At 29.7% G+C, this 27,454-nt stretch overlaps 1 protein-coding gene and 1 long non-coding RNA gene across 3 annotated transcripts; one reads left to right on the plus strand and one right to left on the minus strand.

The window, feature by feature from the left end:
* Positions 1-255: 255 nt before the first annotated feature.
* On the minus strand, positions 256-26,796 carry LOC130441440 (basic proline-rich protein). The gene is made up of 4 exons (XM_056775130.1): positions 26,673-26,796; positions 1,664-2,230; positions 1,399-1,605; positions 256-1,342 (listed from the first exon to the last, which is right to left on the minus strand). Exons 1-4 carry the CDS (start codon positions 26,682-26,684, stop codon positions 689-691), a joined length of 1,440 nt encoding a protein of 479 aa, XP_056631108.1. The 5' UTR covers positions 26,685-26,796; the 3' UTR covers positions 256-688.
* Positions 4,281-6,377, plus strand: LOC130441443 (uncharacterized). Of its 2 annotated transcripts, XR_008909616.1 has the most exons (3): positions 4,281-4,574; positions 4,632-4,963; positions 5,091-6,377. It is a non-coding gene; the product is annotated as an uncharacterized LOC130441443 (long non-coding RNA). The 2 variants fall into 2 exon arrangements; XR_008909615.1 differs by having other exon boundaries at positions 4,289-4,963.
* Positions 26,797-27,454: the final 658 nt, after the last annotated feature.

Below are 27,454 nucleotides of genomic sequence, written 5' to 3' on the forward strand. Positions count from 1 at the left end.
ATTGGATTTTTTGAAAAAAGTTTAATCTAATATCTGTAATTATTATACAAGGTGATACGAGAGATCGCAAATAATTGGGATTCTAGAAGTTATATTTATATCCGTATCCTTATTTTTATACAAGGTGATACAAAAGATCTCAAAAAAAATGAGATTTATATTAGTGATAATTATACAAGGTGATAGTACTTTCCTATACTTACTTTTCGTAGAAAATATATATTTTTGGTATTATGGTGATAAATAAAATCACAATTTACAAAAATATTGTTTTATTGTCAAATAAGTACATTTATAATTTAGCCTAAGCAAATAGCGTTTAAAAATCAATACTGAAACTAAATTATTGTCATTTTCACGTTTTATATCGCTTCTAACTAAATTTCAATGAATAGAGGAGCATTTTTGGCAGTGTAGTTTTTTTTATTTCTTGTAGATAACAAAAAATAGTAAAAAATCACGTTTAAGCAGTTTCTGAGCTGTCTGTCAACGTCAAAAAGTATTTATTCGTACCTACGTTGCCGATTATCGTAACCTTTAATTTCGGACATAACCTCAACTCTTATTATTTACAAATAAAAAAATTCTTATGAAAAGAAACATTATCTCTATAAGGCAGTTTGATTATTTTTATCATTTTCACTTCCTGAACAGTTTTTTTTAAAAAAAAAGTTTCTACGTCATCCGGCTAATACGCATAACCTCCACCCGGTGCATACTTCTGTCTATCATCAGGAGGCAAATACTCTGTTCCTGGACCTCTAGGTGGACCTACAGGTGGCCTTATAGGAGTAGGAAAAGAGGGACCTGGAGGTTTACCACTCGGATACCCTGGTCCAGGTCCTGGAGATGGGGAAGGTCTGCTAGGCGAAGGGTAACTAGGTCCCGGTGAAGGGAAAGAAGGCTTCGGGACACTAGGTCCCGGTGAAGGGAACGAAGGCTTCGGGACACTAGGTCCCGGTGAAGGGAACGAAGGTTTTGGGTAACTAGGTCCCGGTGAAGGGAACGAAGGTTTTGGGTAACTAGGTCCCGGTGAAGGGAACGAAGGTTTTGGGTAACTAGGACCCGGTGAAGGATACGAAGGTTTCGGGTAACTAGGTGTTGGTGAAGGTCCTGGTGAAGGATAGGAAGGTTTTGGGTAACTAGGACCCGGTGAAGGATACGAAGGTTTCGGGTAACTAGGTGTCGGTGAAGGATACGAAGGTTTCGGGTAACTAGGGCCCGGTGATGGTTTCGGATAACTAGGGCCCGGTGATGGTTTCGGGTAACTAGGTCCCGGTGATGGTTTCGGGTAACTTGGTGCCGGGTAAGACGGGTAGTTAGGTGTACCTTCGTATCGGATCTGAAAATTAAAAACGAAATAATCGTAATCTGTCATTTATTTTGCTGGAAATTTACTTTGGCATGAAATCCGGTAGCCCAATCGGCGGTGTACTTGACGACTTGTATCCTACCGTCTGGTAATTGCACTCTGTACTCTCCATTCGTTTGATCGCCATTATTTATAGCGTTATGAGAATAATCGTTACCGAATCGCGGTTCTTTCACCTCGTAATTAAATTGAAACGGTTCTGCGGGCTTGTGTGGAAGAAGAAGATGATCGTTCTGTCAAAAAAATAATTAAATTATAATTAAATTCGTATATCAAACATAATGAACTCACTTCTCCATTTCCTGGTATTGGTTGTCCTGGTTTAAACGGCGGTGTTGATCCAGGTCTCGGAGGTATTCCCGGGGTAGGAAAAGGTCTCGGTCCTGGTGTCGGAGGAGGTCCGTAAGTCGGTCTGGGAGGTCCAGTTGGCTTAAAAGGAGGTGGTGTTCCGGGAGGTCTATACGGAGGCGATGTAGGTCTATAAGGAGGTTGAGTACCTGGTGGTCTAAATGGAGGTTGTGTAGGAGGTGGACCATATGTTGGTTTCGGAGGACTATACGATGTAGGTCTATAAGGAGGTTGAGTTACAGGTGGTCTGTAAGGTGGTTGTGTAGGTGGTTTAGGAGATGGCGTTGCTGGAGGTCTATAAGGAGGTGAGGTAGGTCTGTAGGGAGGTTGAGTCACTGTGGGTTTGAACGGTGATGGTGTAGGTCGGAGGGTTACTACTGGTGGACGTGTGGTAAATGGTATATTAGGAGTTGGATATTCGTAGCCTTGCTTCGGAGGTAGATAAGCGTTTTGACCTGGTGCTATGGCAGCAAAAGCTGCTGCAGTTAAGCAGCACAGTACTGCCGGAATCTGAAAAATTTAATATCCAATTGACAAATACTTTCGATTAGATACTGAAAATTACAATTATATACCAAAAGACGTTTTATAGATATCATCTGTCTGCGAGTTATTTAATGATTTGTATCCTTATTCGACGTCCTTGGCCATCATAACAATTTTTTTATATTATTTGAACAATTATTTGATTTCACCCGCAGGTTATTATTCTATATAATTTACCGATACACGATGTTTATAAGTAATGACTAATTATTCATTCAGGTAAAAATACAATTTGATTTTGAAAGTAGGAATCATATACCAAACGACGTTTTATTTGATTTATTTGATTATAAATCGTATACTTATCGTTAACATTTTAATGATGATGAGTCATGATTTGATGATTAATTCCTATATTCAATATTATTTTCTGTTCTGTTATGACGTAGAAATAAACTACAACAAACATTCATACAATCCGCTGATTTATATCCAAATACATTCGATTCGATTCTGAAAATAACAATCATATACCAAACGACGTTTTATAGATATCATCTGTCTGCGAGTTATTTAATGATTTGTATCCTTATTCAACGTCCTTGACAATCAACAAGTTTTTTATATTATATTGAACAATTATTTGATTTCACCCGCAGGTTATTATTCTATATAATTAACCGATATACGAGGTTTATAAGAAAAGTAACGACTAATTATTCATTCAGGTAAAAATACGATTTGATTCTGAAAATTATAATCGTATACCAAACAACGTTTTATTTGATTATACGTGTCATCTTTTAGCGAGTTATTTACGGGGGTTATCTGAAAAGAAATAAGATTTTCTATTGTTTGTTTGAAGAATATGAAAAATCTACGATAATTCACAATAAAATACACTTTGTGGGAAAAATTTATTTATTATTATATTCGAGATATTATTTTTTGATGATCGCATGATGCTACTAAAAATTTTTCCTATATTTCAATCATTTCGTCTGAGAATAACATTCGCAGGGATCTTTATGGCCGACCTTGAACAGTATGATCGTATCAGCTACCAATAATAACGCTAGAAGGAAACACGTGACGCCTAACCACGCTCCCATATAATTTTCGACGATTCTAGGATTTTTGTCGCATATTATTTCACATTTAACGTGCGTAAAATGGGCTATCAATGAAATGAGACCAAAAATTACGTTTAAGACTATACCGACTAAAAGAAAAATAATTTCGAGGCAATGGGGGGGCTCGTGAATAATCGAATAGAGTAAAAATACAGTTATTATCAGCAGGTATCCTCCATAACCTAAAAAACAATTACAATATATAGATATATTCGATTAAATTCGGGCTATGATAGAAGTTAAGATGTCCATCAATGGTTACCAAAAAAAAAACTGTAAAAAAATTCAGTTTCTGTAACATATTAATACAATTTTTTATAGCAGGTTGAATTTGAATCACCCTCGTAGATATCTCACGTGGAAGTGACGTGAATTGCATATCGATGTCTCATAAAAAAGACCCTATACTATATTTTTTAGGTATCACATTTGTAATTTGAAGTTATGAAATATATTCTATGGAACATATAATGGGAAAATATTATTTGACTTACAAATGACAAGGCCTTCGAATACCCATCTTCCGTAAAAATTGGTTGCTAATTGTAGAAATATTAGACCCAAAATTAATAATAATATTTCTATGAACCTCCATAAAGTTTTAGCTAAAGCCATTAAGTTTTTAATTCGTCCTGTATAAAAAAATAATTACAATTTAATTATTTATTTCGTTGAATGTACTTACTGGAAAAAAGGGCTTTCTAAAAATAATTAATCATTTCGAAATGATGATAACACGAAATTTTTTAATTATCATTAAAAAAAATATTTATTCGTTTGACATTTAATGACATTTACAAAATTTTTATCGAATAATAAAAAACGTTGTTTCCAAATTCTGAACACATCTTTAATTAATTTTTTCGAAAAAAAAAATATCAATATAAAATTCTGCGTATTGTAATTATTATGAACCAAACGACATTTACTGTCGAATGGGTGTGGTTGCTTCATTATGTAGCATATCACGCTTAGCATCATAAAATTTTTAAACGTTTTATATTGGCTATTAAAGATCAAACTGATCATTACGCGTTTTGGATTTTATTGATATTGAATCATTTCGATATTGCGAAATTTGTTTTTTGTTAATAACGACGTCGATATTACCAAACAAGACTAGGGTTTAAAGCTTTTAAAAACGGTGAGAAATGATAAAAAAATAGTAGGATGAAACTCATTGTGAAAAGGAGAAGAATATAATAAAATCTGATGTCGAGGGAAGTTATTTAAGGGTGAAAAACAGTTTATAATAATTTGCGGTAAAACTGTTATATTTACGATTCTTTCAGATAACCTCAAAATTTGTGTACAAATTCAAAGATCCCAGTTTTACGTTTCGTATTGTTATTTCTTGAAAAAATTTGTTTTTTGTTACGAAATTCCGTGGAAACTTTGTATTTGTACTTTGGAGTAAAAAATATACCGGGTGGGCAACTATTCGCTCAGAGTGTGACTGTAGCGTCACAGTGAATATGAACGGGAGGCTGTCAGAGCATGTTTTAAACAGAAAATTTTGGAATATAAGTATAATAAATAGTAATAAATTAGTCGTCAAGAATAAATGTGACAATTTAATACTTACTACAATTTTATAATTATCTTGAACAAGCCAAAAACACAAGTAAGTATAATGATAAAATATATAACAGAATGCAGTAAACATATATGAGGTTAAGTTGCTTTAAACTGTTTTTTCAATGGAATAAGTAAATATTTGCTTAATTAATTAATTTTTTCATTATTTTTAGTTGAACCAAAGTCATGGATATTATTATAAAAACAGGATTTCAGTCTATCAGCCATCAAATAAAATTTCAACCAGAAACTATAACCAAGGGTAAAAATCTTGTTCTTGCTGGACATGTGAAAGAAGTTGAGGAACATCGATGAAATTTTGACAGCTTTTGAATAAAAATTTCTGATAATTTAGATACTAGTAACAAAGAAGATGAAAGTACATCTCAAAAACGAAGCTTTACTGGAAATGATCTTGCAAGTATTTTAATATAGGTAATAATTTATTTTCTATGATGTATAATGGTGTAAAAGTCCATACAGTATTTTTATAATTAGTTACTGGAAAAGCAATATTTATTAAGTGAGTAAAAACTAAAAAGTGTTATTGTGTGTTACAATAATGTCTATTTGAAAGAATTTTATTATTCGTTACTAATTTGTTAGTTATAAACAAGTTTAAAAGAATATAACTGTTTATTACAATAAGTTTAATTATTAATTTTATGAAAAGCTTACAATAAATTTAAAATTTCTTACAAATTTTCGTTTGTATTATCACAAGTACTCAATGAACAATTTTCATGAGTAATTAAATATTTTTCATCCCTCATTTTCAGGATCTTTTTTATCAGAAATTATTGGAGGCTGTAAATTTACCAAAACACAACAAATATGCAAAATGTCATCAATGCAGTGGAACAAATGTTGTGGAATTTTATGCAATATATGATAAGTCCTTCACCGCTGCATAATTCTTTCAACATGAATCCTAACCCTTGTAACACTGTATGTCTGTTGAGTTTCTTCACTTGAAAATTCACTTTTCTTCTCTAGAAAAGGTGGCATAACCATTTGCACTTTCTTGCCACTTGCCCCAATCACTGTTCTAATTTCTGGAAAACCTTTGTCAGCCAAAACAATGTCACCATCTTCTATAAATCCATCAACCCTGACTCTATTGTAAGCTGAGAATTTAATTTCCGTCCTCCAGCTACGTCAGATCTTAAGGATATAAAACCTCCAGGAGTTTTGCCAATTAGAACTTTGTAGAAATATTGTTGGAATGTAGCTAGGACTCAACTCCTCATCTGATTTTTTACCTCCAATAAAATGATCACTACAAATATAATCATATGACTTGGGAACCCACGGTGATCCATCAACGCTAAAAATTATATTTTTTATTAATTTCATCACAGTATTAATTAAACTGTTTGCAAAATAAAATTTTTTCACTGTAATTCATTTTTCTTTTGATCATTACATTTTTATAATATTAAAATTTATTCATTTATAAATTTTAGTTTTACTTTTTTATAACAGAATTCCATAAAAATGATTTACTTATACCAAACTTAACAATATTACTAATATTTAGAATACTCCTTATTGTTATCAACATAAGGTTATGATACTACTTACTTGAACCTTTTAACTACAGCTATCCACTGATAACGTTGATTTATTTTCCATGTTTGGCGGTTGGAAATTTATAAAATTTGCACTTACTTTTTCTGCTAGTATTTTTAAAATTCACTACACAACAACTCTGGTGACCCAATTTCGGTTATAATAGCCTCCCGTAATGCTCAAAGTGACCACTGCGAACGCTTCAGTCGATTTAATTTCCCCTACCATACCGTCTCTCACAGCGAATAAACGACTGTCGGCCATATTAGAATTACAACTTCGGGGAAAAAAATTCTAACAAAAGTGGTCTCGAGAAACACGTGGAAATAATTTTCTAAATTTTTAGTCTACAACTATAGGGTGTTTATATTTGGAAATATAAAATTGAGAAAGTAGAATTTTTAAAAAGTGACACTTTATGTACTACAATCGAATTTTTCAACAAATTCTGCGTATTTTTTATCATACAAGTTGTAGTCTATTTCTTTAAATAACATATGGGGGAAAGTGGGAAACTTTATGAACATAAGTCTGTAAGTCCGGTTCTGCTTAGAGATATCAACATGCGGTTTTCGCTATTTAAATGTCAACTTAGTTCAATTTTAAAATACGTACTCAAAATTTTGTGCTTCTATTGAAATTTTTCGAGAGAGACTAAAATTTGTGAAATAGTCCAGTCAATTTTTGATTCTATTATTATTTTGTTTTTATCTCGAAAACGGTGGCTCGTATGAAAAAAATTATAGATGTATTTTTTATAGATAATTTTATGATCTACAATTTTTGTCGAGGGTATTTTTATGATAAAACTTACCGTTTGGCTGAAAATCGCGAAAAACTCTTTTTTTTGACCTTTAACCTCAAATAAAAAATCTCCCATACAGGGGAAATATGGAAAAATCTCAAATTCCATTTGTAATTATATTTTGAACGATTTTTCCAATTTTCACTTTTTTCTAAATATATGTAACTTCAATCTTAATATTTGGTCTAGTTTGACCGGACTAAAATAAAAAATGCTGTGATATAATCCGTTCCTGAGGAATGGCCGACGGTACATAACCTCAAACTTATTTCTTACGATTATAAATACGAATTTTATTTTATTACAAAAGTATTATTTTTTTCTTTTTTGTTCATTCTGGCCTACAAAATAGAAAGTGAACGGTCAGCGATATAGTAAAATAAGATTGTGTTGAGCATATCCTTCCGTCCATTGTGGCCTGAAACAACCTTAACCTATACATGACAAGCACGATTATTCCAAGCATCCGGTTATCGCATGCAATACTTAGATTGAACTTTATTGAAGTTTATATCGCAATAACCAGTGGATTCCTAGCGTGGGTTTAAAAATAAAAACGCTTCGGGGCTAATATAAAGTAAAACTTCAAAAAAACCTAGAGATTAAATGTATTTGGTAAAATTTGTTCACAAAAATGGTTTATTTAATGTTTTCAGGATGAGAAAAAAATATATTGGTAACTGTTTTCATATAACCCTCGTAAAATTCCAATATAAAATATATTTTATAACATGAATGTCTATAATTTGGTTATTTTAAAAATGCAACGCCACTGCAAACTGCAAAATCCTTTGTTATTTCACAAATTTTATGTTTATAGTGCATATAGTTTTTTGTTTAAAAATCTTTCAGTAAAAAAATGCAAGTTGACTATATTGAATTCAAAAAAATCTTGTTTTACCCTGTATATCTTATAAACGTCTCCTTCTTTATGGTAATGGACTAAATCCGTAAATTATCCACCCAGATAAAAATTAATGTTCATTAAATGCAACTTTACTATATTAAATTAAATATATTTTTGTTATACCCTGTATGTATACTATAAACGCGCTCTTCTTTTTTGTGGTTATGGACTAAATATGTAAACTATCCTCCCAGATAAAAATTCCTGTTCATTAAATGCAACTTTACTATATTAAATTGAATATATTTTTGTTTTACCCTGTATATCTTATAAACGTCTTCTTCTTTATGGTAATATACTTTATACGTAAATTATCCACCCAGATAAAAATTAATGTTCATTAAATGCAACTTTACTATATTAAATTAAATATATTTTTGTTATATCCTGTATGTATACTATAAACGCGCTCTTCTTTTTTGTGGTTATGGACTAAATATGTAAACTATCCTCCCAGATAAAAATTCCTGTTCATTAAATGCAACTTTACTATATTAAATTGAATATATTTTTGTTTTACCCTGTATATCTTATAAACGTCTTCTTCTTTATGGTAATATACTTTATACGTAAATTATCCACCCAGATAAAAATTAATGTTCATTAAATGCAACTTTACTATATTAAATTAAATATATTTTTGTTATATCCTGTATGTATACTATAAACGCGCTCTTCTTTTTTGTGGTTATGGACTAAATATGTAAACTATCCACCCAGATAAAAATTCCTGTTCATTAAATGCAACTTTACTATATTAAATTGAATATATTTTTGTTTTACCCTGTATATCTTATAAACGTCTTCTTCTTTATGGTAATATACTTTATACGTAAATTATCCACCGAGATAAAAGTTGATGTTCATTAAATGCAGCTTTACTATATTTAATTAAATATATTTTTCTTTTACCCTGTATATATTATAAACACGTTCTTCTTTTTTGTGGTAATGGACTAAATACGTAAAATATCCTTCCTGGCAACAATTAATGTATATTATTTTAACATTAGCACGCCACTGAAAAGGGCGGAATTTGATATTTCCAGCTTGCACCGTATGTGCTCGTTAGAACTAATATCTTTATAGTGCATATAGTTGTTTCCATGTATTTTAGTAAAAAAAATGCAACTTTACTGTGTTAAATCAAGTATATTTTTCTTTTACCCTGTATATTTTATAAACGCGTTCGTCTTTTTTATGATAACGAACTAAATGCGTAAAATATTCACCCAAGCAAAAATGTATAAGCTGTTAATACGAATTTAAAGAAAAATGTGGTTATGTAATATCTAGGCGCCACCAGCGGTCAAAAGCCAGCAAGACAACATATTGACCGTATACTTGATCCTGAATATTGAGTTCGATTGGTGCAATACGAGGAAATTTCTTTAAATTTATGGAGAATTTTCGATAGTTGTATAATAAATTATACGTCGTGTCGTTGGTATTCGAATTATGCAATGAAATTAAAATTTTATTATAAATTTAAATTGAACTAAAAATTAATAACAACGGGATTAGTAACAAGTCTAAAACAGTCGAAATTTGATTAATTATTAAATCAAAATGAACTGTTTGTAACAGTTTACATCATATAAAAGATATTAAGACACATTGTCAAGTTTCTTACTTGTATACCATAGTTTTACATAGATTTTATTACAAAATTATACGAAATGTCAGACACAAAGTATCCAATATGGCTGACATAAGAATATTTTAACGCATGCGCAATTATATATATATATATATATATAAATATAAATTCTGACGTTTTCAGGTTGAGGTAGAAAACTTTTTAGACAAGCTTTATGACGGTAACAACGGTAGATTCATTAACAAGTTATTTCCAACAATCATACAAAAAGAAAATTTATGATTCCTGATGATTTATTAAAAAAAATATGAAATATTACAGCAAACGTTTTGAAATCATCGATCATAAATTTTTAACGATTACAACTTCTCTACTAACATACATTATTTAATTAAAAATTATTTACGAGTTTCCTTAAGTGAAAATGAAATAATATATACGACGTTATTTATCAAAAATTGTTTATTTTATAAATTAAGCATAAATAAATAAAATTCTATAAATATTCTATTGTGTAAATAAATTAATTTTTTATCACCCGGCAACACTGTCTATTACTAATCGAACGATTGTTTTATATTATGATTAATAAGAATTTACGATGTTGTCAAACGTAAACATTTTTTTACTGAAATTTTCGTGATATTAAGTTTTTATAGCTAATAAATATAATGTATAGAATAAAATTAAAACTGTCCATAACTCGAAATGCTAAACTTTTGATACATGCCGACAACACCGCTTTTTCACTCGGTTGATGGCACAGCTGAACAGACATGTACAGCGTTGCCATATTTACCCAATATATCGTTACTTAATTCTCAAAATTTGATAAAATTTTTTATTGAAAATATCATTTAATACTTCATGAAGTTAAAAAAAAATCTAACTAAATTTTAACTGATATAAATTAAAGTTATAGGGAGATTCTGATTTTTATTATTATGTTCAGAGAGATACGAAAAATGTGGCAATATTGCGGGTGTCTGCTGTTAATAATGTACAATACCGGTCAAAAGTTTCTCGATTTCATTAATTAAAATTCAAATTATTATACACATATTGTTAGAAAAGATCGAAACGATGTTGTACTTATTTACTGTATACGAGGGCATATTTATATTTTGTGAGTGCGACCGTATAAAATTTATTTGTTAAACTATAAAATGGGTAAAAAATTTTGACCGTTAGTGTACGTCTGGCATTGTTTTATTTTGTTTACGAGGAAAACAGTAGTTGCATAATATTGAATAATGCAAAATGTGCATGACATTAAATTGAAGGCCTGTTTCAATTATTTAATCAACGCATGGTATCTTCGAGGATATTATGCTAAATAGATATTTTAGTTTAATGTATGAATATACAAAAAAAAAATTATAGCTATTCACTTACAATGTTGACAAATATGATAATTAAGAGAATTAAACGGAATGCATTATTATAATCAACCCATAAATTTTATGATCGAAAAATTACGCATTTCATTTTCTTTTTAAACAACCCTCGTACTCCTCATGCACCGAAATACAATACAATACAAATATTCTACAATTAAATCGAATTTATTTTAAATAGGTATTTTAACTTCTTTTGTGAATTACCAAAGTTCATTGAACTATTAGTACATTTTAAATGTCAATTATTTGGAATCGAAGCCGTAATTTTTTAAAACGTACTTATCGCCATTTTATATCCATTATTATTCACTCAAACCCATATTCGATTAGGTATTAAAGTAAAAATAATCATTTCCGAAGCTTTCTATTCGTCTAAAGGTGATAATATGATGTTGAAACTTCTGATTGTTGTAGTTCAATGTACATTTAATTGCTTAAAACAACTAGAAGTAAATAAAATTTAGATAACGAACATAAACGACGCGACAACGCATCTAGTAGGTCCGATAATCGATTCGAAAATAATCGAGAATGTAGTTAGAATGGTTTCACATGAATTACATCAAGCTACGAGTGAAAAATAATAATCGATTAATCTTTTCATACAGGTCGCTTGTTTATAAGGAAACAAAACCTAACCACCTTATTCTTCTTTTTTTACATTGTGTCTAACATAGACAAATACAGAGCATAGAGTGAAACTTAAAAACTAAATCTGCATAGATACTTATATCACGGGAATAAATTAATGAATGAATAAATTTGATTTTAAGTACTATCCTTAGCTAGTGATGTGGCAATACCATAACTGAAACCATTTTTATAAAATAATATCAGTTTGGCTTCATTTTGTATTGTTTTTTAACTGTTACATAAGAATTTATTTCCCATTGATATTCGAGCAAGTTTGAAACCTCGTATTTTTAATACCGTGACCCCAAGCAAAGTCTTGATTTTTTTCAGCATATATCTAACCTTAATCAATACTTTTCCAAAATTTCAGCTCCAAATTCTGATTATTTTGGCTTGGATGATTTCTTAAACAAGCTTATGTTTACCGTTATTATTTGTGTACGTTTGAAGCCTTGTATTTTTAATACCGTGACCCCAAGCAATGTCTTGATTTTTTTCAGCATATATATATAACCTTAATCAACACCTTTCCAGAATTTCAGCTCCAAATTCCAATCATTTTGGGCTAGATAAATCTTTGAACAAAACAATTTAAACGCAAAAAATTATAAGACAAATCTCATTTCGTAATTGGCAGTCAACGTGTTAAAATGTACTATTTGAAACGATACCCTGTTGAAATTAACATCAGAGTGAATTAGAAGAATGTAGTTTTTTTCCGGTAAAGTTAAAGGTACGGCTGAATAATGAATGTAAGCGGATTCAATGTAAAAACAATTCAAACCATATACAGCAACAGATTAATGCGAAACACATTTTTATGGGTCACGTCTCCGTCATGAATTACGGCTCAGTCCTCGTGGTATTCTAGTACCACAACAAAGTACTAACGGATTGTTATATAATTACAACGATTTTACTAAAAAAATAATGGTTTTAATTGAAGTTTAGTTGAAGATTATTGAAAAATACAAATTTTAATTTACGTGTAAAATTAATCAAAAAATATCAGAAATATTTATAGTAAAACTTCACGAAATGCCAAGGGAAATTTGAGGTTATGACAATAACAAACACTATTCCTTACCATATGAAGTTTTTACTGTCAAATCACATTTTGAACAGAAATTTTCATTTCCTTAAAACTGAATACTCCTAGGGGGGGAAACGTGCGTTTTAGGGGAAAAAAAATTGTTTTTATGACTGGATTAGTACGTCAAGATGTTTGACAATGACATTTATGACATTTCCTGCTACCTAACCTCGAAATATTACTAACAGTAGAGAGGATTAAGACAAGAAATGTATCGTTTTTTTCAGATGACCCTCGTATTAAAAATAAAATATTACATTCGTTTTTAATGTTTTCGCGAATATAATTTTTTAACGATTTCATTGAGGGTCGTATGAAACTTAATTAAAAACTATTATTTCAACAAAAACGTCGAACAATAACGAAAAAAAAATGGTTTTGATTGAAGATTGTTAAAAAATACAAATTCTAATTTACATGAAAAATTAATCAAAAAATTTCAGAAATATTCATAGTAAAACTTCACGAAATGTCATAGGAAATTTGAGTTTATCACCATGAGAAACATTATTTATTACCATGTGAAGTTTTTGCTGTCAAAATTACTGTCAATTCAAATTTTAAACAGAAATTTTTATTTCCTTAAAACTGAATACTCCTAGGGGGGGAAACGTGCGTTTTAGGGGAAAGAAATTAGTTCTTATGACTGGATTAGTACGTCAAGATGTTTGACAATGACATTTATGACATTTCCTGCTACCTAACCTCGAAATATTACTAACAGTAGAGAGGATTAAGACAAGAAATGTATCGTTTTTTTCAGATGACCCTCGTATTAAAAATAAAATATTACATTCGTTTTTAATGTTTTCGCGAATATAATTTTTTAACGATTTCATTGAGGGTCGTATGAAACTTAATTAAAAACTATTATTTCAACAAAAACGTCGAACAATAACGAAAAAAAAAATGGTTTTGATTGAAGATTGTTAAAAAATACAAATTCTAATTTACATGAAAAATTAATCAAAAAATTTCAGAAATATTCATAGTAAAACTTCACGAAATGTCATAGGAAATTTGAGTTTATCACCATGAGAAACATTATTTATTACCATGTGAAGTTTTTGCTGTCAAAATTACTGTCAATTCAAATTTTAAACAGAAATTTTTATTTCCTTAAAACTGAATACTCCTAGGGGGGGAAACGTGCGTTTTAGGGGAAAGAAATTAGTTCTTATGACTGGATTAGTACGTCAAGATGTTTGACAATGACATTTATGACATTTCCTGCTACCTAACCTCGAAATATTACTAACAGTAGAGAGGATTAAGACAAGAAATGTATCGTTTTTTTCAGATGACCCTCGTATTAAAAATAAAATATTACATTCGTTTTTAATGTTTTCGCGAATATAATTTTTTAACGATTTCATTGAGGGTCGTATGAAACTTAATTAAAAACTATTATTTCAACAAAAACGTCGAACAATAACGAAAAAAAAATGGTTTTGATTGAAGATTGTTAAAAAATACAAATTCTAATTTACATGAAAAATTAATCAAAAAATTTCAGAAATATTCATAGTAAAACTTCACGAAATGTCATAGGAAATTTGAGTTTATCACCATGAGAAACATTATTTATTACCATGTGAAGTTTTTGCTGTCAAAATTACTGTCAATTCAAATTTTAAACAGAAATTTTTATTTCCTTAAAACTGAATACTCCTAGGGGGGGAAACGTGCGTTTTAGGGGAAAGAAATTAGTTCTTATGACTGGATTAGTACGTCAAGATGGTTGACAATGACATTTATGACATTTCCTGCTACCTAACCTCGAAATATTACTAACAGTAGAGAGGATTAAGACAAGAAATGTATCGTTTTTTTCAGATGACCCTCGTATTAAAAATAAAATATTACATTCGTTTTTAATGTTTTCGCGAATATAATTTTTTAACGATTTCATTGAGGGTCGTATGAAACTTAATTAAAAACTATTATTTCAACAAAAACGTCGAACAATAACGAAAAAAAAATGGTTTTGATTGAAGATTGTTAAAAAATACAAATTCTAATTTACATGAAAAATTAATCAAAAAATTTCAGAAATATTCATAGTAAAACTTCACGAAATGTCATAGGAAATTTGAGTTTATCACCATGAGAAACATTATTTATTACCATGTGAAGTTTTTGCTGTCAAAATTACTGTCAATTCAAATTTTAAACAGAAATTTTTATTTCCTTAAAACTGAATACTCCTAGGGGGGGAAACGTGCGTTTTAGGGGAAAGAAATTAGTTCTTATGACTGGATTAGTACGTCAAGATGGTTGACAATGACATTTATGACATTTCCTGCTACCTAACCTCGAAATATTACTAACAGTAGAGAGGATTAAGACAAGAAATGTATCGTTTTTTTCAGATGACCCTCGTATTAAAAATAAAATATTACATTCGTTTTTAATGTTTTCGCGAATATAATTTTTTAACGATTTCATTGAGGGTCGTATGAAACTTAATTAAAAACTATTATTTCAACAAAAACGTCGAACAATAACGAAAAAAAAAATGGTTTTGATTGAAGATTGTTAAAAAATACAAATTCTAATTTACATGAAAAATTAATCAAAAAATTTCAGAAATATTCATAGTAAAACTTCACGAAATGTCATAGGAAATTTGAGTTTATCACCATGAGAAACATTATTTATTACCATGTGAAGTTTTTGCTGTCAAAATTACTGTCAATTCAAATTTTAAACAGAAATTTTTATTTCCTTAAAACTGAATACTCCTAGGGGGGGAAACGTGCGTTTTAGGGGAAAGAAATTAGTTCTTATGACTGGATTAGTACGTCAAGATGTTTGACAATGACATTTATGACATTTCCTGCTACCTAACCTCGAAATATTACTAACAGTAGAGAGGATTAAGACAAGAAATGTATCGTTTTTTTCAGATGACCCTCGTATTAAAAATAAAATATTACATTCGTTTTTAATGTTTTCGCGAATATAATTTTTTAACGATTTCATTGAGGGTCGTATGAAACTTAATTAAAAACTATTATTTCAACAAAAACGTCGAACAATAACGAAAAAAAAAATGGTTTTGATTGAAGATTGTTAAAAAATACAAATTCTAATTTACATGAAAAATTAATCAAAAAATTTCAGAAATATTCATAGTAAAACTTCACGAAATGTCATAGGAAATTTGAGTTTATCACCATGAGAAACATTATTTATTACCATGTGAAGATTTTGCTGTCAAAATTACTGTCAATTCAAATTTTAAACAGAAATTTTTATTTCCTTAAAACTGAATACTCCTAGGGGGGGAAACGTGCGTTTTGGGGGAAAGAAATTAGTTCTTATGACTGGATTAGTACGTCAAGATGGTTGACAATGACATTTATGACATTTCCTGCTACCTAACCTCGAAATATTACTAACAGTAGAGAGGATTAAGACAAGAAATGTATCGTTTTTTTCAGATGACCCTCGTACTAAAAATAAAATATTACATTGGTTTTTAATGATTTCGTGAATATATTTTTTCAACGATTTCATTGAGGATTGTATAAAACCTAATTAAAAACTATTATTTCAACAAAAAAGTCGAACAATAACGAAAAAAAAAAAAGAAAAAATTCCATTCGATCTTCTCTTGTAACATTGACATTCCGAAATCAACCTAATTTTTCTTTTGTTAGTCATGTTGTGTAATGGTATTTGAATATTTTGATGTGAGAATGCGAGACGATGTTGAGGCGGTTTAGCATTGACAGAAATTGTTAATTTTATTTAAACAAATCCTCCCGCACATTTTAAAAGAATGTTCGACCTTAAAGATATTTCTACATACAGAAAATGCATTTCCTTTGTCAACGATTCACAAATTTAACTTTTGGTGTGTTTCCGCGACTTTTTTGTTTGATAATATTGACTTTTCATCAAATCTAACCTCAAAATTTTTAAAACAAATCGAGTTACTTCATTTTAAATGTTTATATTCACCGAACCGTCTTTCTTTGGTCATATTGAGTCTATAAATCGATTCTACCGAGCTAAAATTCAGTAGGAATCCAAGGAAAACAAAAAAAAAACAACACCAACTACAACTGGAGCAAGTTTCCTGGTGGAATGATAATCTTTCCAGGTTAAGAAATGAAACACGACGAGGAAATCAGAAAAGCAAATTCGTGTCGTCAAAAATCGATTGTTGTGCCAGAAAACATCGATGCTGTACGTAAACTGATATTGCAACATCATCATGTGACATAGCTTGAGATTGAAACATACTTTGGCTTCAATCTCGTAGTTCAATAGATCCAGGATCCAAAAGAACCAGGAAACCAAACAACAATCAACTGTATGGGTCAAATCCAACGAAATTTCTTCGCGTACCAAGCAATTCGAACCAAATTGTTGAAGAGCAACGTAGAACGGTCAATTCTGAATGGAACATCACCATTTTCAAGTCAGAAGTTCATGGAAACCAATCGCAAAAGACGCCACGACATTGCGAGCTCTCATACATCATTGCAAACAGTTAAAACATCGAATTGATGGATCATCTGCCGTGTTTGGCACTCAATGGTTCCTTCTTATATACAAACACCCAAAGAAGCGTTCAAATCACATGATTTTGAGGTACCTATCCAATGTTTTCGCGTCATAGTTTGTTCAAACAATCTAGACATTAAAAAAGCTCCTACGAAGGTAGTGGTCGTTAAGTTAATGGAATTTGTGTATAAGGGACATGTGGAATCGCTTAACTAAGACGTTAAATCCCGTCAATAAATTTTAACTAACCCATTATGTAACTTAATAATATTGTTAACAGATCTTAATGGTTTTGATGAGGAATTTATCTCATGTCATCGATTTCCCATTCAATTTTCAAAACTATAAATTCTTAGTGTACTTTGAAAATAAATTTACTTGGCGTGGAATTCCCGTACGTAAACAAATTATCTATTTATATTGCTGAAGAAAGCTTAGAAATATTTTAATTTATCGAATATACTAAATACTTAGAACTGATAATAATTTTCAATAATACAAAACTTCCTGACATTTATTTACTGATAATACTTAACGAAGACGCGTTTGAAATTCTTAATTATATTAGTCATATAAACAAGCGGATTAACAAGTTAAATAACCATAAAATCTACTTCTTGTGGGTATCCATCACTTAATTATATAAGATCCTGCAGAAAAATCCGAAAAACCACATGTAGATCAAAAGAAACAATTTTTGGAATAGGAAAGGCGATGAAGAAGAGGTCCGAACAGATAAGAATTCCAAAAACTGCTACTGGGATCAGCTAACCCACCAATGGGTCCAGAACACATCCTTGGTGTAACCAAAAACGTTGAAGTAGACTCCTGGTATGTGATTTATATACACCAAACAACTGCTCCAGCTAATTAGACTCCATGGACATCACGGATGATCCGGAGTGCCACTGGTGCAAGGAGGAAGACAAAACTGCAGACCACGTCATCTCTTAGTGCATAATCTGCTTAACGACATCAAATGATTCAAGCCAAAGCTCCTGATTGGATTCTTAAAAGACATCGATCTCTGGAACTATCTGAATGACTATTTGCTCACTATGAACTATCAACCAGATGAGTGCCTTCTTCAAGAGTCTAACATGTTCTATGGAATTAAGACCTGGATCTTGAACGAAGATACTTAGATGATGTTCTATGACTTTCGACGTATATTAAACAAATTCACTTCGATTTTCTTTGATTAAACACCATCTAGAACCACCAGGAAACATCGATGGTGTACGTAAACTGATATTGCAAGATCTTCATGGAGATTGAGGCATACTAAGACTAATAATTTCAAGTGGTATGTTCATTTTTTAAGCTACTAATCTTTTAATTTTCTTAGCAATTAAAGAATGCCTTCAGGTAGATCCGGATTTTATTATTAGAAAGTTGGGTAATACCACGATAAAAATTCATAGTTGTTAATGAGAAATCAGTGATTTATCTCGTCGTAGTATTAGTTTTTGAAGGTAATAATTGTTGAAGATGGCCAATAACGTTCAAAATGACTTGTTAGTATGAATCATCTCTATTAAGGAAAGTTGACGAATTTGATATCATCTAGAAACTGCACCAGAGTAGTAGCAGTCCAAAAACTGGTTTCCATTTGATCTTAAATTGAAAATATCTACTCCAAATCGAAGGAGATTGAGTTTTTGAGCTGATTACTTTCTTTTCTTCAGAAAATTTTGATGTTAAAGGGTAAAAAACTTAACTTTGAAATCAATAGTTTAATCGATTAGATCTCGTTTAATTTTCAAGCTATATGAGTTTAAAAAAAAGCGAAATGTTCAGTAAAATAAAAGCTAAATTTTATTTACAAAAAATTCTTTCGTTGATCCAATAGTATTTGAGACATTTTGGAAAAATAACGTTTTTTTTAAATCGATAAAAAAATTTCACATTAAAAAACTTTTTCCAAAATACACGTGTTCTAAACAATTCAAACTTTTGGTACGTGTTGTTAGGGCTTAAAAAAAGATAATTTTATATGGGCTACGATTAGTTTTAATTTTACCTCACATTGTGTCAAATTTACCGACATTTTTTTTTCAAATTCGAGTTACTTAACTTATTTTCGTCATAACTCGCTTAGTTTCCATGCTAGACGTTTTTATAAAAACTCATTTTAAAGGTCTGAAAAAGTACTTTAAAAATGTTTATCACAATTTTTTATGAAGAATTGTTCGTTTTTCCGTTATTTGAGTTCAAACCTCTGCATGAATTTACGAAAAAGAAAAAATTGTTTTTTCAAATTCGAGTTGCTTAACTTATTTTCGTCATAACTCGCTTAATTTTCTTGCTAGATGTTTATATAAAAACTCCTTTTAAAGGTCTGAAAAAGTACTTAAAAAATGTTTGTCACAATTTTTTATGAAGAATTTTTCGTTTTCCCGTTATTTGAGCTCAAACCTCTGCATGAATTTACGAAAAAGAAAAAATTGTTTTTTCAAATTCGAGTTACTTAACTTATTTTCGTCATAACTCGCTTAATTTCCATGCTAGACGTTTTTTTAAAAACTCATTTTAAAGGTCTGAAAAAGTACTTAAAAAATGTTTATAACAATTTTTTATGAAGAATTTTTCGTTTTCCCGTTATTTGAGCTCAAACCTCTGCATGAATTTACGAAAAAGAAAACAATGTTTTTTGAAATTTGAGTTACTTAACTTATTTTCGTCATAACTCGCTTAATTTCCATGCTAGACGTTTTCATAAAAACTCATTTTAAAGGTCTGAAAAAGTACTTTAAAAATTTTCATAACAATTTTTTATGAAAAATTGATAGTTTTTCCGTTATTTGAGCTCAAACCTCTGCATGAATTTACGAAAAAGAAAACAATGTTTTTTGAAATTTGAGTTACTTAACTTATTTTCGTCATAACTCGCTTAATTTCCATGCTAGACGTTTTTATAAAAACTCATTTTAAAGGTCTGGAAAAGTACTTAAAAAATGTTTATAACAATTTTTTATGAAGAATTTTTCGTTTTCCCGTTATTTGAGCTCAAACCTCTGCATGAATTTACGAAAAAGAAAACAATGTTTTTTGAAATTTGAGTTACTCAACTTATTTTCGTCATAACTCGCTTAATATCCATGCTAGACGTTTTTATAAAAACTCATTTTAAAGGTCTGAAAAAGTACTTTAAAAATTTTCATAACAATTTTTTATGAAAAATTGATAGTTTTTCCGTTATTTGAGCTCAAACCTCTGCATGAATTTACGAAAAAGAAAACAATGTTTTTTGAAATTTGAGTTACTTAACTTATTTTCGTCATAACTCGCTTAATTTCCATGCTAGACGTTTTTATAAAAACTCATTTTAAAGGTCTGAAAAAGTACTTTAAAAATTTTCATAACAATTTTTTATGAAAAATTGATAGTTTTTCCGTTATTTGAGTTCAAACCTCTGCATGAATTTACGAAAAAGAAAAAATTGTTTTTTCAAATTCGAGTTGCTTAACTTATTTTCGTCATAACTCGCTTAATTTCCATGCTAGACGTTTTTATACAAACTCATTTTAAAGGTCTGAAAAAGTACTTTAAAAATTTTCATAACAATTTTTTATGAAAAATTGATAGTTTTTCCGTTATTTGAGTTCAAACCTCTGCATGAATTTACGAAAAAGAAAAAATTGTTTTTTCAAATTCGAGTTACTTAACTTATTTTCGTCATAACTCGCTTAATTTCCATGCTAGACGATTTTATAAAAACTCATTTTAAAGGTCTGAAAAAGTACTTTAAAAATGTTTATCACAATTTTTTTATGAAGAATTTTTCGTTTTCCCGTTATTTGAGCTCAAAACTCTGCATGAATTTACGAAAAAGAAAACAATGTTTTTTGAAATTTGAGTTACTTAACTTATTTTCGTCATAACTCGCTTAATTTCCATGCTAGACGTTTTTTTAAAAACTCATTTTAAAGGTCTGAAAAAGTACTTAAAAAATGTTTATAACAATTTTTTATGAAGAATTTTTCGTTTTCCCGTTATTTGAGCTCAAACCTCTGCATGAATTTACGAAAAAGAAAAAATGGTTTTTTCAAATTCGAGTTGCTTAACTTATTTTCGTCATAACTCGCTTAATTTCCATGCTAGACGTTTTTATACAAACTCATTTTAAAGGTCTGAAAAAGTACTTTAAAAATTTTCATAACAATTTTTTATGAAAAATTGATAGTTTTTCCGTTATTTGAGTTCAAACCTCTGCATGAATTTACGAAAAAGAAAAAATTGTTTTTTCAAATTCGAGTTACTTAATTTATTTTCGTCATAACTCGCTTAATTTCCATGCTAGACGTTTTTATAAAAACTCATTTTAAAGGTCTGAAAAAGTACTTAAAAAATGTTTATAACAATTTTTTATGAAGAATTTTTCGTTTTCCCGTTATTTGAGCTCAAACCTCTGCATGAATTTACGAAAAAGAAAACAATGTTTTTTGAAATTTGAGTTACTTAACTTATTTTCGTCATAACTCGCTTAATTTCCATGCTAGACGTTTTTATAAAAACTCATTTTAAAGGTCTGAAAAAGTACTTTAAAAATGTTTATCACAATTTTTTATGAAGAATTGTTCGTTTTTCCGTTATTTGAGTTCAAACCTCTGCATGAATTTACGAAAAAGAAAAAATTGTTTTTTCAAATTCGAGTTACTTAATTTATTTTCGTCATAACTCGCTTAATTTCCATGCTAGACGTTTTTATAAAAACTCATTTTAAAGGTCTGAAAAAGTACTTAAAAAATGTTTATAACAATTTTTTATGAAGAATTTTTCGTTTTCCCGTTATTTGAGCTCAAACCTCTGCATGAATTTACGAAAAAGAAAACAATGTTTTTTGAAATTTGAGTTACTTAACTTATTTTCGTCATAACTCGCTTAATTTCCATGCTAGACGTTTTTATAAAAACTCATTTTAAAGGTCTGAAAAAGTACTTTAAAAATTTTCATAACAATTTTTTATGAAAAATTGATAGTTTTTCCGTTATTTGAGCTCAAACCTCTGCATGAATTTACGAAAAAGAAAACAATGTTTTTTGAAATTTGAGTTACTTAACTTATTTTCGTCATAACTCGCTTAATTTCCATGCTAGACGTTTTTATAAAAACTCATTTTAAAGGTCTGAAAAAGTACTTTAAAAATGTTTATCACAATTTTTTATGAAGAATTGTTCGTTTTTCCGTTATTTGAGTTCAAACCTCTGCATGAATTTACGAAAAAGAAAAAATTGTTTTTTCAAATTCGAGTTACTTAATTTATTTTCGTCATAACTCGCTTAATTTCCATGCTAGACGTTTTTATAAAAACTCATTTTAAAGGTCTGAAAAAGTACTTAAAAAATGTTTATAACAATTTTTTATGAAGAATTTTTCGTTTTCCCGTTATTTGAGCTCAAACCTCTGCATGAATTTACGAAAAAGAAAACAATGTTTTTTGAAATTTGAGTTACTTAACTTATTTTCGTCATAACTCGCTTAATTTCCATGCTAGACGTTTTTATAAAAACTCATTTTAAAGGTCTGAAAAAGTACTTTAAAAATTTTCATAACAATTTTTTATGAAAAATTGATAGTTTTTCCGTTATTTGAGCTCAAACCTCTGCATGAATTTACGAAAAAGAAAACAATGTTTTTTGAAATTTGAGTTACTTAACTTATTTTCGTCATAACTCGCTTAATTTCCATGCTAGACGTTTTTATAAAAACTCATTTTAAAGGTCTGAAAAAGTACTTTAAAAATGTTTATCACAATTTTTTATGAAGAATTGTTCGTTTTTCCGTTATTTGAGTTCAAACCTCTGCATGAATTTACGAAAAAGACAAAATTGGCTTTCATTGACCCATACGTTGCTGAATATTATTTAAAAAATTCAATTTAAACTGACTAATTACTTTGTTTTTTTATAAGCTTCAATTTTGATAAGAATAATTTTTACCAGAAAATGCGTAATTCTCGAGTATTTCGTAAAAAAATATTGAAAAACGTGTTTTTTTTTTCAATTTTCAATCGCGAATAACTCAGAAATTATCGAGTTAAATAAAAAACCTCATTCCACATTTTCTTCATAAAATTCTCTATCGATTACTTATGTTATTTTGAAATTTTCAATTTCCACCTCCGAGTAAGGGTAGCATCCACCCCTGGGGTAGAAGCATACATTGACATCAAATCAGGTTTGTTATTTACATCATTTTTGTGTTTCTATCAAAATTTCAAACTAATCCATGAAGATCTTTAAAATTGCGATGTAATTTGCTTGATTCACTGTACTATATTGAAAAGGTGTCTTCGGGGTTGGGGCTTGGCCTGGGGAGGCAATGAAAACCTATTTATTAAGGAAAGGGAGTATTTCCATATAATTACGCATTTTCCGTGCACGCCACTGATCACCAAAAAGATATTGAATAAAATTTAGAAATGAAAGTGTTTATAAGGCAATCCGATGTTTTCTTATAACAATATATTTTTCTAATTTATCGTTTGGGTTCCCACAAGTCGAGATTTTCAAATAACTCATTAGTGAGGTCGATTTTACATTCGATTGCGACACCATAAAAATGTATCTAATACTGACAAATTGCAGAGAAAGTTTCGAGACTGAAAAATTCTTCTAATGGATTTTATTCTCGTTTTTAATGACAACAATAACAAAAAAAAAACAATGTATAAAATTGATTATAAGTAGTTATAATTTGTCCTTTTATTCACACGAAAATCCCGACTCTGTTTTTCGCTTTCTTAATTAAAAATTGTCGATTTTTTCACTTTTTTGAAGGTTCAAACTATATCAAGCTTAGGTATCTGTCAAAAAAAGAACTATTATAAAGAAAGGTTATGTTTTTTTATTACCCTCGTATATATTCATACTTTTAGCGGTTACTACATTGTTGTCGTGTCTAAAAAATTATCTTGAAACCTAATTAACTGTTGCAAATAACAAAAACTATCGGCCGTGAACTATATTTCTCAAATACTATGTTTTTATTTACTTAAGATAGTGGGAACTTAAAGAAATTAGTTTTTTTCTTAACACAAAGTTAATTAGTGAGTAGTTTCAGATAAAAATCACTTATTACTACAAGAACTAATAAAAAAAACCTACAGAGTGTGTCTAAAAAGTCGTTTAAAATAAATAAAATAAAAATTACAAATCAATTATTTTTATCGGCAATTTTACAAAAAAAAGTTGATGAAAACTGTTAGAAAATATCTCTTTTAAACTATCACGTGATTTTGAATAACCAACGCGTCTTCAGAACCGTTTAGAAACCATTTACGTTATAGTACATCACAACTGTTTCAAAATTCCTCGTAGAATACGATTTGAACCAAAGTTTTTACTCAAATTAGACTTGAGAAAGTCAGGAAGACGCTGAACGCTTGGAAACCGAATGAAACTGGTACCACCAGGCCTCTACGTTGATGGATCAAGTCCACCAGGTCTCTACGTTGATGGATCGAATCCACAAGGTCTCTACGTGGATGGATCGAATCCACCAGGCCTCGTTTTACGTTCTGATCATACAATTTGTAGCAAAACATCGCTAAAACGTTTAAACCAATGATGATAATGTTTTCTGGTGATGACTTCCGATCCACAAGGCCTCTACGTGGATGTACCAAGTCCACAAGGCCTGTACATGGATGGATCGAATCCACCAGGCCTCTACGTGGATGAATCAAATCTCCAACGGCTTCCAATTTACGTTCTGATCATAAAATTTGTAGCAGATCATCGCTAAAAAGTTTGAATCAATGTAGATCATTGTTTCTGGGGATGTCTTCCGATCCAGAAGGCCTCTACGTGGATATATCAAGTCCAAAAGGTCTCTACGTGGATTGATCAAGACCACCAGGCCTCTACGTGGATGGATCGAATCCACCAGGCCTCCATTTTACGTTCTGATTATAAAATTTGTAGCAGACTATCGCTAAAACGTTTGAACCAATCATGATCATTGTTTCTGGTGATGTGTTCCGATTCAAATACTTTCACTAAAATTCCATGCGTCTCAGTGGCCATTTTGTTGTAATGGTGTAAAAAATTGATGTTTCTCGATTACTATTTCTCACAATGACCACGTTCGGGGTTTCCTTTGATTTCCACGAGGCTTTTTGCTAGGTGAAGCTTCTTAATACGTCTCTGGATAGTTTCGTAAATTATATTTCGTAAATAATGAAAAATGGTCAATAGAAACTAATAAAAAGTAAAAATGAATCAACGAATGACGTTTAACGATTTATATTGTGAAAAAAACGTGTATATATACGAGGTGTTTCGAAAGGAAGTTCACATATTGATTGCTTATTCTGTGATGGAAGCTATTCGAAGAGGTAGGGGAATTTCGTTTTATTGACATCTTAAAAAATGTTTCTGCACTCATTTTCACTGTAGAAGTACTCGAAGATTCATTGTTCTGAATTGTAATCTTATTCAAGTGTAGAAAAACGTTTTATTGGGTACCAAACAAGGGCTGAACCATCAAAATCAATATACCAATCAGAATTTATCGTTCTATGATACAGAACAACACGTACTGAGTACGTTCCCTATTAAAATGTCAAATTTTATGATGGCGATGTCATTTTTGACATATCCTCATATGAAAAATACGTTAAGAAGTAAAACTTTTGATGAAATTTCATCTAAGAAGAAAATAAGAACCGTTTTAAAAAAGAACCTTCCAGAAATACTTCTAGTTAGGTTTTTATTAGTTGGGATAGGTGGATAGAAGTTATTTTTATCAAACCCCGTATATAAATGATGTTGAATCACCTGATTTGATTTTAAACATGATGATGAACACCTCTGCATTATATATAATGGATATGTGGGACTAACGTGTTATTTATTTTGACCATATTATCGTTACGTTTCCATAAAAAATTCAATTTAAGGATATAAATAATTGTTAATTTTAATAGGATAGACAACTTCTTTTTTATAAAAAAATATTTTTTACAAGGTCATTTGGATTAAAATTTTAATTTTAAATAAGTCAGTAAGTAGAGAAATTTCTTGGTAGACATTTTCTCGTTATTAAGTTATCAAAATGGCCACCTAGTTTTCCCGATCTAACTGTTTCTATGAAAATTTTATAGATATACCTCAAAGACTTGTAGAAAAATGGAAAAAAATTGAAAATAGAAAAGTTAGTATAAATAGTGATTTATTTTTTGTAAATTTATTGATTCACCTTGTATACTAAAATTTTCCTACCTTTATACTCATTTTCCGGCCTTAAAGATTATCCACACAAAGTCCGCAGAACATTAAAAATAAAAATCACTTTCGAATTGAAATATATCCTTAGACCGGCACTGAAACTTTTATTGAAAAGGATGCTGCAAATTTGAATACTTTTATACTGGTGTCTTCAGTGGGAGGATGGGGAAGAGAAGGGAGACGCATTTTCTTCTTTGCAACATAATATATAATAGTGGATCAAGAATATTTGAAACAAAAGATGTGGTATTTCAAAAGAAGAAATGAAAGCTGAATTACTAAGAAAAAATAACCAAAATAACAATAAAAAATCATAGTAGATTGTTCATTAACCTTTACAAAATCTGTTGATAATTTTTTGGGATTCAAAACGAACGTTTTGCAGGTTATTGAGAAAAAAAGGTAACGCTGAATATTAAAAATTGACAAATATCTATAATTAGACAGAGAATTGAAAAACTATAATTTTTAAGATTATATATCAAAAAAATGATAAGGAAATCATCAGATATTATTAATTTACCTTTCCTGATACTTTTAAAACATTCATTGAAAACATTCTATGAGATATGATTATGTTACTATGTGTTATTATAAAAAAGGTAACGCTAAATGTTAAAAATGTCTAACTAGGCTAAAAGCTTTACAGATAATAAAAAGAAATTATGATGATTATATTTCAAAAAAATGATTAAATCATCAGAAATTATCAATTCACCTTTCCTGATAATTTTCGAAACATTCATGGTAAAAATTTTACGATTAATTGATTGATG

The sequence above is a fragment of the Diorhabda sublineata genome, chromosome 3 (genome assembly GCF_026230105.1).
Source record: "Diorhabda sublineata isolate icDioSubl1.1 chromosome 3, icDioSubl1.1, whole genome shotgun sequence".
NCBI lineage: Eukaryota > Metazoa > Arthropoda > Insecta > Coleoptera > Chrysomelidae > Diorhabda > Diorhabda sublineata.